The following is a 12,770-nucleotide window of genomic DNA, read 5'->3' as shown; positions in this document are numbered from 1 at the left end:
TGGCATTTCTTTTGGTGTTGGTGACACGCGGATAATTGTTGGATAATCCGAAGATAGTCGGCGGATTATCGGCGGATTATCCTCAATTATCGTCTGAGTCTCCACATCCGCTTAATACATACCCAATAGGCATCGAGTATTATCGTGAGCACGTCGACATCGCGGGCGCACACGTTTGCCTACGCACCAATTTTTCTGCTAAATTCCTGGTATACTCGATCGTTCTATACTTGGTACCTGGTCTTCTGCTCGTCATGTCTTATTCCCAAGTATCAAGGAGCCAATATGAGGCATCTCGGTACGCCAACTCATTCATTGATTCAGACTTTCCACAGTCAGATGAATCCTCAGACGCTCTAAGCAGTCAAAGCATAGCGCAATCGACTCCTGTCTCAGACACTCCCCCTCCCCCTCGATATCCTCGTGCCCCCGACTTACTACAGCGCGTCGGCAAACTCTTTCAACCATCTTATATTCTCTACAACTGCGACAAAACCGATCCAATGATGGAGACGTCTCGGATACAGTTTGTGAAATGGTGGCTAATGACTGAGTTTGGCAGCAAGAAAGAACTGCAGAAATCTATTAGATGGGATACTATACACAAAAAGTCTGATGTTTGGAGCTCATTTGATCAGGTTGCAAATGCGCGGACTGGCGAGCCTAAGGTTATGTGCAACCGCTGTCAAAGTGTGGTTGTTCACCCAAGGTTCAATCGTTCTGGTCCCTCTCCCATGAAGAACCATCTTAATAGTGCGTACTGCAATCAGCCGCGGAAGACTACAAAGCAAAGCATAGACCAGCTTCTCCGAGAGATGGTAAGTCTATCCTAGATCTAATCTATATTATACACTAATTTTCCTTATCTCTACCTAGCCGCGTCAATCAACAAGCACAGAATTCAGCCAGACAACCCTCCAGAAGAAGATCCTCAAGTTTATCACGACCACCCGTCTCCCATTCCGCACTGTTGAGCACCCAGAGTTCAAAGAGCTTCTGAAATACACCAGGCTCGCCAAATCAGAGCTCAATATCCCGTCCGCCCGCAGTTTGAAACGTCTTTTGGATAATGAAGTCCAGGAACAGCAACAGAGCGTGCTCAGTAAGCTTCCACCTGGAAGCTCTCTCTCTATTGCACTTGATTGCTGGACCTCTCCGTTTGGACAGGCATTTATGGCAATCACTGGATACTTCCTCGACCAGGACTGGAATTACTGTGAAGTTCTTCTTGGATTTGAGCATATCCAGGGATCACATACTGGGACTCAGCTAAGTGAGACTGTTATCCGAATCTTTCAAGAGCATGATATTACCGAACGAGTATTATCAATCACAACTGATAATGCATCAAATAACAACACAATGATTCAAGGCATTCAAGAGATGGTTCAGTCCCAGGCTCTTCACAATACCTCTGTTTTCCGAGTACCATGCATTGTGCACGTTATACAACTTAGCCTAAAAGACCTCCTTGGAAAGATCAAAGCGAACCCAAAGAATGCAGAGGCCGAGTCAGAGTGGTCAGATGAACGTACGAAGTCGCTACAGTCCGCTCCGGGTCACGCTTCAGGGAATATCGTGGCTACTTTGAAGAAGGTAAACGTATCATGTTATATTCCGAGGACATAATTGCTAAAATACTATAGATTCGAGAGCTCGCTGTATTCATTACCGCCAGTCCTCAGCGCCGAGAGGCTTTCCGGGCGCTTCAAACAACAGAGCCCAAGCTTCTACCGATTCAAGATGTTCGTACACGCTGGAATTCTACTTTCTTAATGCTCGAACGTGCCAAGAAACTACAGCGAGTCTTCAACCAGTACTGTTCAACCCACCAATACGTTCAGTTTCAGCTCGGTCAAGATGAATGGCGCCAAGTGGAGTATCTCCTTTTGGTCACAAAGCCTTTCTTTCATTACACCAAGATCTTATCCAAGACTCAAGATGTTACTGTTCATTCGGTCTTCAGCATCTATAAGGAGCTCTTTAGCCATCTTGATGATGTTGCAGAGTTACTAGAACGCAAGACTGTCCCTTGGAAAAAGAGAATGCTTCAGGCACTACAGGCAGCGAAACAGAAACTCTCAAAGTACTACAGAGCGACCGACAGTGAATCATTTGGCAAAGTTTATGCAATTGCAACTATTCTGTGTCCATCGAAGAAGCTTCGGTTCTTTGAAGGCGATGATTGGAAAGAGAAAAACGAGAAGGGAGAAGATATTCATTGGATGGAGATCTATCGGGATAAACTACAGAAGGAATTTGACCAATATCAACAACGCATTACCCGCCACAAGGAGCCCTCTCAAGTCCAATTCTCTCAAGAAGTGGACGAAGAGGAGCTTGATCTTATGATGGATTTGCACGCTACTTTACAAAGTGGAATTGACCGACCGGAGGATGAGATCACACGATATCTTGCACAGGGTTCGTATACTTCCCTGCTTTATTAGACGGCTTTCCAGCTAATTTATCCAATAGGTCTTACCAAAGGAAAGCCAAGGGTGTTCTGGAAGGAGCATGAGCATGAATATCCAGTGCTTGCAGCGATGGCACGGGATAATCTGGCAACACCTGCTAGTGGCGCTGGTGTTGAGCGGCTCTTCAGTTGTGCTCGTCATGTCTGTCACTATCGCCGGGGGCAGCTTAAACCAGAAACAATCAGGTCTCTAATGCTTCATTTGTTCGCATCGAAGTTCGAGCTTCAACAAACCGAGCTCGAGATGATCAAGGAGTATCTCTCTAGTGGAGAGGCTGCCATACTCGATCAGACATGGAAGCCAACTCCGTCGCTTAACGATATCGAGCCAATAAGTGAAAACGAAGAAGATAGTAACCAAGCGGAGGATGGATCGGATGATTCAGAAAATGATTTGGGAGATAATCATACAGTTGAGCAGGCGACTCCTACACCGGTTACAGCCCAGGGCAAGCAACCACGGCGCAAGCGGCCTCATAGTGCCGTTGAGCCTCAGGATGATGGTGATAATGACCTCCCGGTTCCTGAAATGCCAACTGAAGGGTCCACGCAGGGGAGATCAGGGAGGATTCGGAAGAAGCCAAAGCAGCCAGATGGATTTGAATTTGATAACCTGTAATATAATCTTGAATAATTGGATGCTGTTGCAATAAAGCGAGACAAAGTAGGTTAATTTGGAGAAAATATCGTAGGCCACTCATTCGCGTGACAAATATACAATCAATTACACATTGAATACTCCAAAAAATACCGGGGAAAATGCATAATTTATGCAAACTCGTTCGGGTCACGAGTCTTAGCATGTTTGCAATATTTGTTATCGTACGATAATCCGCGGATATCCGCAAATGAAAATATAATTATCGTATCGTATCGTTGCGGATAATTCGATAATGAATTTATATCGTTATCCGCAATTTACGGATACGATAATCGATTATCTGCCGATAATTTGGATAGTGCCGCAGCCTATTTGTGCCAAGTCTGTGCCCCAGACACGAACACTACTGACATCTTCATGCCGTTGCAGGAGCAGCCCATCGCCAACCGCGCAAGGTTTCGTGGCGAGTTACCTATTCCCGCCGACTCAGATAAGACCAAGGAGCCGACGCGCCATCGCGTCTTCCCCCTTCTCACCGCCTTTTCACACGACTTGAGTGCCTCAGCCTCTCGCCGCCTATGGGAAGCGGTCTCCCTTTACGACTGTACAATTTCTTGTCATGGGCGGGTTCTCATGCACCTTTGCCGTGTTGTGAACTTGTCGGTTCATCCAGCGCGACTTCTCGAAGCGACAGCCGGAGAGTGTGACGAACCTGGATACAACATGGCATATTGGTGACTGTATCGCAGAACCGATTTGGCAGTGATCTTGTTGGTAAGCTGGTATGATGACGATCCTAATTGACCATCTGTCTCAACCGTACACTCGGGGAATTCTTCATGAACAACGTAAAGCACGACACCTCGTCCAACTGGATCAACAATTGCTGACTCGGATCTCACCTCAAGAAGACACCCTCATATTCTCACACACGGATGCGAAGCGATCAACTGTCTTGTCTGCTCAACCCTGCACCAACACCATCGCATGCTCTGTTTCTTCCTCATGACTACCGGTGGCATCGATGAGTCTCTCCCTCGACGTTCTAGTCGATTTGGTTCATCAGATCACGCGTTGGTATGCTTACCTGATGCAAGACCCCACAGAGCGCATAGCAGTGTCTGTCTCTCGGCATTTGAACACCTACATGGGATAGCCTACTTGCGGCTTGGATCCCCGGCGTCCAGTGGGTGGCCATCGTTGTTCTTGGATGGCGTCTAGCGTCTTTTGAGCCTAAAACCCCTAAGAAACCGGGAGAAGCCAACGCAGCCAATGCTTTGTCTAGCTAGAGCCATATTTTCGTACTCGCGAGGTTGTTAGTCGAGACTGCTTGCATGGAGAAGGTGAGGCAAAAATCCCGTCATTCCTAGCCAAATCAACTAACAATAGCCATGTCAGCTTCGAATCGATGGACAAGACCGCGGATGGCCAAACGATTGAGAGGACCCATGACCCAAGAACTACGTCTGATAGAGTCATCTTGATTCCTCTTCCTCTCCGGGTTGCTGAGCTTTTGGACATGTACGAGCGAGCGGGAACCACTCGGACATACACGGAGCTGCATGCTATCAGGATTGTTTGCTTTTCCCTGTTAGACAGAAGCTTGGCGATTTCATCCCTAAGCCTGTGTTTTTCTATCCAAGCCCGAGCACTACGTGCAAAGCCCATACACCTTGAATGTCAGAGCAGCTGGAGGTCAGTCAAGTTATCCAGTATCCTTCGTCCATTGAGCCGTCGTCTAACATATCGCAATTGGAGGCGCAAGCTCGTCTTGCCAGCAAATCACCGATTCCTCTACGTCTCTGAGCTCACTGTGCTTTGACCATCTATGATGTATTTCTCCGCGCCCAAGACGGTATCTGGCATATCACTGTTGAGCAATTCACCGTGAAGGTGGGTTTGATGTCTGTAACAGCACCACAAGAGCCCTCGGGTTGTAGGACCTCTGAATGTCCCGTACAGCCTGTACTGAATATCTACCCTAATAAGCGCTCATGTTATATTTGCTTGGGGGAGGATTTGAGCGGATGCCTGCTAGGGTCACACGTGGATGAGAACACTCCTGTAGAAATAACACCAGGTCCCGAGCGCTGATCGTGGAGAGTGCCTTTACCGGTTCTGATTCCAGATGGCTTGTTGGGCCCCGATCGGAATTCAGTCATGCCATATCAGCAGCGGAGCATGATTTATCGCATGTAGTGGGGAATAAGCCTCACAGAAGGTAACGACCGTTTCTTCGTCGCTGTAGTGGACTTCTACGAGAGATTGGTTGGATTTACTGGCGGGATATTATTCACAAAGTTGCGACGGCTCCTACATGTAGAAGGAGCGGGTCAGATATTCCCAAGCCAAAGCTACCAATGACATGTTAACCTCGAGAGAAAGAAACTCTCACTCTCGCAATCGCTCTATGATGTAGGCATTCTAGTGTAGAATAGGTTCGAGTGACTAGCAATAGTCATCTCAAGCAATTTCTTTGGCGACGCAAGAAACTGAGCCTATCACATAAGCATCTTGGATTGAATCCGTGATTCGGATTTACGAAATACATCACATGGCTCTACACTTCCTAGTTCTGATCTTGAGTGTACAGTATATTGCGTGATCATAGTTGAACAAATCTAGAATAGATCATCTCAATTGAGTTGGAGGCCGTAGTCAAGGCGTGACCAACAGGGATCGAAATTGCTTTGCAGGATCAAAAAAAAAAAAAAAAGCAATTACAGTTTCTATGATGTGGGGGACATGGCAAGAGACCGCGTTGCCTCTGTGAGACGGTGGCCACCCCCTTCACCGCCCGACCATTCACCACATCAACATCAAACATCAACATCAAACATCAACATCAAACATCAACATCAAACATCAACATCAAACATCAACATCAAACATCAACATCAAACATCAACATCAACATCAACATCGAACATCAACATCAAACATCAACATCAGACATCAACATCAACACATCAACACATCAACGCATCAACGCATCGACACGTCAACACATCAACACTCTCACTAATTCTCACCAACATGTTTGCTCTACGCCTGAATGAAGGGTGTCAATTTCACTACACGAAAGGACTATCGGACCGCAAACTATCAGCGCAGAACATTTGGGAACCTCCCCTTTGATAAAAATGACAGTTTCGTTGTTATCGTATAATTTTGGCCATTGAATTTGGGACGATCTATCTAGGGCTCATTCTATCTATCCAATGATGATCCTTCGGAAAAAGAAACAGACTATGAGGAGGAGGTTGGGCAGGTCTTTGCTTCTTCGAATACTGTTGAATATCGAATACTGGTCTCTAACACCACGAAGAGGTGCCTGCACATTGCTAGAGGGCTTGTTAACGCAGCAATCCCCTGCAAAGCACGTTTGTTAACGCAGAGCTCGTCCTGCGAAGCACCTTTTACACTCGCGGGGCTCAGGGCAACGAGGGAGCACACTTTTACACTCGCGGGGCTCAGGGCAGCGAGGGAGCACATTTTTACACTCGCGGGGCTCAGGGCAACGAGGGAGCACACTTTTACACTCGCGGGGCTCAGGGCAGCGAGGGAGCACACTCTTACACTCGCGGGGCTCAGGGCAGCGAGGGAGCACATTTTTACATACACAGGGCTCATTGGCTGTGAGGGAGCACATTTTTACAGTCACAGGGCTCATTGGCTGTGAGGGAGCACATTTTTACATACACAGGGCTCATTGGCTGTGAGGGAGCACATTTTTACAGTCACAGGGCTCATTGGCTGTGAGGGAGCACATTTTTACATACACAGGGCTCATTGGCTGTGAGGGAGCACATTTTTACATACACAGGGCTCATTGGCTGTGAGGGAGCACATTTTTACAGTCACAGGGCTCATTGGCTGTGAGGGAGCACATTTTTACAGTCACAGGGCTCATTGGCTGTGAGGGAGCACATTTTTACATACACAGGGCTCATTGGCTGTGAGGGAGCACATTTTTACATACACAGGGCTCATTGGCTGTGAGGGAGCACATTTTTACAGTCACAGGGCTCATTGGCTGTGAGGGAGCACATTTTTACAGTCACAGGGCTCATTGGCTGTGAGGGAGCACATTTTTACATACACAGGGCTCATTGGCTGTGAGGGAGCACATTTTTACAGTCACAGGGCTCATTGGCTGTGAGGGAGCACATTTTTACATACACAGGGCTCATTGGCTGTGAGGGAGCACATTTTTACATACACAGGGCTCATTGGCTGTGAGGGAGCACATTTTTACAGTCACAGGGCTCATTGGCTGTGAGGGAGCGCAAATCTTACATCGCTGGGCTCGTGGCAGCGACAGCCGTGGTCACGGAAGGTCTGGAGTACTTGGTTTCGCAGAGCCCATCCTGCGAGGCACACTTGGTCACGCAGAGCCCATCCTGCGAAGCACACTTGTTGACGCAGAGCCCATCCTGCGAAGCACACTTGATGACGCAGAGCCCATCCTGCGAAGCACACTTGATGACGCAGAGCCCATCCTGCGAGGCACACTTGGTCACGCAGAGCCCATCCTGCGAAGCACACTTGTTGACGCAGAGCCCATCCTGCGAAGCACACTTGATGACGCAGAGCCCATCCTGCGAGGCACACTTGGTCACGCAGAGCCCATCCTGCGGAGACTCTTGGTGTCGCAGATGTCCCTGCGAGGCGCTTTGTTGACGCAGGACCTAGCCTGCGGAGAACTTGGTAATGCAGCGGTCTCCTGCAGAGAACTTGTTAACGCAGCGGTCTCCTGCGGGTCTCACTTGTCATCACAGCGCCCCCCTGCGAGGTAGTCTTGTTTTCGCAGCGCCCCCTGCGAGGTAGTCTTGTTTTCGCAGCACCTCCCTGCGAGGATTATTGTTGACGCAGACCTATCCTGCGGGGTAGTCTTGTTTTCGCAGCACCCCCCTGCGAGGATTGTTGTTCACGCAGACCTATCCTGCGGGGTAGTCTTGTTTTCGCAGCACCCCCCTGCGAGGATTGTTGTTCACGCAGACCTATCCTGCGAAGCACCATTTTACGCTCGCGGGGCTCATGGCAGCGAGGGAGCACATCTTACATCGCTGGGCTCGTGGCAGCGACAGCCGTGGTCACGGAAACTCTCAAGCCCGCAGGCAAGAGAGGGACACTACGATGCATCAAAGTGTGAGGATCAAAGTGTGAGGACCGAAGTCCTGAGTTTTTTGGGCTGGGAATCCGGCCCCTTTTATAACTTTTCGGTCAAGTCTCTACCATGGAACCATTGCGCCGAGGGTAGAGAGATCACTGTCCTTTGGTTGGCGTTGAAGCAAGTCGAACGACGTTGAAACGGTGTCTGGACACCTTGTGGCCCGCAGATTCATGTTTCGACCTGGGACCATTTCTCTCAAATCTTGCGTTAAGTATGGTGAACCGCTTTCATCAACTGTTGAAAGAAAGCAACGCCGCAAAAATGTGATTCCTACATATTGTTGAGTTTGCAATTAAATCGCTCAAGCGGTGGCACCCTACATCTGCCCGTTTAGCCACGGTCACCGTCTCTTTTATGAGGGTTGATGTGCTTCAACAGATGCCAAAATAATAGGTTGAAAAATTTCTGGCTGACAGAAACGCTGGACTGTGCCTGCGGTTGGCTGGAGGATCCTTTGGTCTCGCTCGAATCAGTCCTGTTCATCCTTGGCCCCGCGCCGCTGAATGTTGTTTCTTCCTTGTCTACTCGCAGCCAGCTAATGTTGCTTTTACTAGAATCTCTACTCCCTTACCGCACAGATATTGACATACTCAAGCTCAGGATGAGGATTGTCCTTCTTTGGAGGGCATAAACAAAGCCCAGAGCTTATTGGAAAGTTTCCATAGGAAACTGAGCCTAGGACAACCATGTGAAATGTGCAACCAGGCCCACGAGCTAGGTTCGCGTGATCGCCACCCCCTCGCAAGATTGCAACGCTACTATCACATTGATGAGACTCTGGATACAAATAGCGCCCGACGGACCAATCAAACACAATGCGCGAATTTAGACAGACGCAGGTACGGTACTGCGATCCAGATCCCAGCGACGACCCACGGGACACTAGTTCAAGGAGGTTCTATTTATGGCCCGGAGAAGAAGTGAAGGATTTGCAAAGGTCCAGACCGATCCACAAGCCCAAACTTGACGGCCGTCAGTGACCGATGGAAAAGGACTTTGTTGCTTAGGAGGTACGGCCGAGGTACGGTCCAGGCAGGTGAGGTATTTGGAATATCATGCGGAATTCTGGCAACAGAATGGTAGGCTAAATCCCGATCCGTGGTTATACTTTCCTGGTTTCTGTCACAGGAGAATAATTCTCCTGTCAAGTGGCAAGTTGCTCCTTGTCTATCAGGTCTGTCGAACGTTCTAGAAGTTTTGACTTCTGTCCTGCATAAAGCTTTCCTAGATATTATACTCTCTTTGAATCCGACACAACCCCATCATCAGCCGAACTCAATTACCAGTTCGGTATGTCTAGCAGACAGCTTGTACAGTAGCTTGCAAAATCGCCTTGCGTTTTTACATTCACACTTTCTGTCTCAACTCCCAATGCCAAGACAGCCCTAACCACATAAAGTTAGCTCTAGTCCTATATTTGGCTCTGTATATTACATAGTATTGTCACAAACCGTCACATTGTGCGTTTCAGGCTTACTCGACTGACTTCGATTTTATTGCCTATGGGTGCCACCGTGAAGCATAAGTAACGAAATAAAAATGGTAGTTCCTGTAGTGAGACTTTATTCAGCAGATTTATTCGAGGAAGAGCAGTTCGACTAAGACCCAATATCAGGTGGGGATGATGAAAAAATGTTCTCCATGATTGCTACTTTGATCGACTGCTTGATGCCTTGGAGAGCGCGCTGAGACGCTAGTCGATCAGGATGTTTTTCATCGAGCGTCCTCTCTCGCACCGCGACCACGTGCTCAAGTAGCTCCACGGCCTGCTTGATCTGCCCGTTGGATTGGTATGCCCATGCGAGTACGTGCTGAGATGCAAGTCGAGAGGGATGTTCTTCATCGAGCGTCCTCTCTTCTACCGCGACCACGTGCTCAAGTAGCTCCACGGCCTGCTTGATCTGCCCGTTGGATTTGTATGCCCATGCGAGAGTGTGCTGAGATGCCAGTCGAGAGGGATGTTCTTCATCGAGCGTTCTCTCTCGCACCGCGACCACGTGCTCAAGTAGATCCACGGCCTGCTTGATCTGCCCGTTGGATTTGTATGCCCCTGCGAGTACGTGCTGAGATGCCAGTCGATCAGGGTGTTCTTCATCGAGCGTTCTCTCTCCCACCGCGACCACGTGCTCAAGTAGCTCCACGGCCTGCTTGATCTGCCCGTTGGATTGGTATGCCCATGCGAGAGTGTGCTGAGATGCCAGTCGAGAGGGATGTTCTTCATCGAGCGTTCTCTCTCGCACCGCGACCACGTGCTCAAGTAGATCCACGGCCTGCTTGATCTGCCCGTTGGATTCATATGCCTGTGCGAGTACGTGCTGAGATGCCAGTCGATCAGGGTGTTCTTCATCGAGCGTTCTCTCTCCCACCGCGACCACGTGCTCAAGTAGCTCCACGGCCTGCTTGATCTGCCCGTTGGATTGGTATGCCCCTGCGAGTACGTGCTGAGATACCAGTCGAGAGGGATGTTCTTCATCATAGTGGCTTTCATTCCATGCACACACATTCCGAAAAAAAGTAACAGCTTCTTTCGCTCGGCCATCCGCTAGAACGCAATTCCCAACCTTGGAAAGCAAGCTATACTTCTCACTTACATCTTGACTTTCCTCTCTCCTGAGAATCTCAAGGGCGTGTGGTAGGTACATCCTCCATGTGTCACGATTTGTGTATTCATCAGATGGAAAAAGTTTGTCTATATGTTGCGTTATGGTTGCGATAATCTGTTTTGTCCTCCGTGCCTCTGTTATCCACACTCGGGTTGATAACTGTACGAGGCTATGCATGTCAAACATATTCTCATTCTCCCTCCTGGTCAGAAATCCATAGCTACACAGCGTACCAATCGCAAACTCCATCTCCTCTTCCGAATCGAGGGTGGGGAGAATAGATCGCGGGATTGCCTTTGGCTCAAGATAAGATATAAATCCCAACAAATCAGCAGCAGAGGGATCTGAGCCCTGAATCTGGTTGAATGAGATAAGCCATGTGGTGGTCACCGCGTTGGGCATTCTACGATAGCGAGTGCTATCGTGGAACTCCCTGCTCGCTAGACGCATCCGGTCTTTTTCGGTTTTACGCATAAGCTCGAGGTATCGTGTGCTCGTTGCATCGTTTCGACAAATATAGTGAGCCGCCTGTGCAATAGCTAGCGGTAGGAAGTTCAGCTCTTCCAGTAATTGTATAGTGGAGCTCTGGTCACAAAGCGAGTCCTCTCCTACAATCTTAGTAAGGAAAGCAATCCCTTCTTCCGTTGTCATATTTTGGAGCTCAACTATATCCCTTCCTGCGAACGATAGTGCCACCTCACGGGAACGAGTAGTGAGCAAAGTAACGCCTTTGTCGCTAGCAGGGAAATACTGATCAAGCTTATCAAAAAGCAAGTCCACGTCATCGGCATTATCGACAATGAAAAGCCACTTTCCGGCTTTATTAGAGCTTAGCTGTCGGTGTACTAATTCCATCGCACTTTCACCGTCTGGATTCTGATGAGTTTGCAGCTCTTTCGCGATTTGCGAACAAGCCTGCTCAAAACTCTCGATACTAAGGGCAGGAGCCCAGAAAATTGAGCAGTCCGGTATATGCGCTTGCACCCAGCGGGCAAGCTGAAGAGCAACTTGGGTTTTGCCGATGCCACCTAGTCCGAATAGAGCTAGTTTTCCAGTATTCGCTTGTAGAAATAGTTTCTGTTTAAGCTGATCTAGCGTGAATTCACGGCCAGTAAAGTGACGGTTTTCCAAAGAAGGGATAATATAGTGGGCTTCAGGTTGATCACCTTGGACAAAATGCGTGAGCCTGATATCTTAGTTCGGCTTTTCTGTTGACTTACGTGGCCTAGGATTTATCTCTTTTCTTTCTTTGGGCATGTGGAAGTGGTTAGTGACCGAGCCGTGGTTCACACCCATCTGGAATCCCGAATTTGAACATTCAAACGATATTGCGGACGCCATGCTCGCCACGTGGATCGGTTTCAATTCCTCGATGGGCATATAGAAAAACAAATGTCTGGCATAAGCTATCGCTGCCGCCGCCACGAATGCAAGAGCAAATATGCAGGAATAAAATTATATCGCTTGGCTTCGAAAGTGTCTGTAGGCTGTAAACTCGGCCATTCAACAGAATCAGGGACAGGGAGGGGTAACGAGGAATGAATGCGACCGCAGAGACGCCTTGCCCTTCAGCCTAAGGCATCGGGGTGATGGGGTTCACGGCCTAAGCGCCCGCAGCAGCAGAACCAACCAGGCCTGTAAGGTGGGGCACAAGAAGCCGGATTATCAATTTGCCGTCTCCGACGACGCGCTAAGGCAGACACTACTCGGGCCCTTTTAATGCTTAGCTAAGCTAGTCGCCCCAAACACCTCTGGTGTTGGGGCGACTAGAGGTGTTTGGGGCGACTAGCTTAGCTAAGCATTAAAAGGGCCCGAGTACCAGGGAGCATCCCACGTGAATCTAAACAGCCTCATTATTATGCTAGTAGGCGTTAATTCCATCCGACTTGAAGGTTTGTTACCAAATTGGAAAAA

The 12,770-nt window shown here is 48.7% G+C and overlaps 2 protein-coding genes across 2 annotated transcripts; one reads left to right on the top strand and one right to left on the bottom strand.

The window, feature by feature from the left end:
- Positions 1-254: 254 nt before the first annotated feature.
- N7446_007612 (uncharacterized protein) lies at positions 255-3,095 on the top strand (the record flags this gene model as incomplete). The annotated part of the gene is made up of 4 exons (XM_058516357.1): positions 255-818; positions 877-1,596; positions 1,647-2,424; positions 2,479-3,095. The coding sequence occupies 4 exons, from the start codon at positions 255-257 to the stop codon at positions 3,093-3,095; spliced, it is 2,679 nt and encodes an 892-aa protein (XP_058373535.1).
- A 6,756-nt stretch (positions 3,096-9,851) lies between these two features.
- On the bottom strand, positions 9,852-12,152 carry N7446_007611 (uncharacterized protein; the record flags this gene model as incomplete). The annotated part of the gene is made up of 3 exons (XM_058516356.1): positions 9,852-10,942; positions 11,090-12,022; positions 12,077-12,152. 3 exons carry the CDS (start codon positions 12,150-12,152, stop codon positions 9,852-9,854), a joined length of 2,100 nt encoding a protein of 699 aa, XP_058373534.1.
- Positions 12,153-12,770: the final 618 nt, after the last annotated feature.

This window comes from Penicillium canescens (assembly GCF_028828765.1).
Source record: "Penicillium canescens strain IBT 15451 chromosome Unknown utg000004l_segment0_segment0, whole genome shotgun sequence".
NCBI classification, from domain to species: Eukaryota; Fungi; Ascomycota; class Eurotiomycetes; order Eurotiales; family Aspergillaceae; genus Penicillium; species Penicillium canescens.
This window is presented reverse-complemented; position numbering and strand designations above follow the sequence as displayed.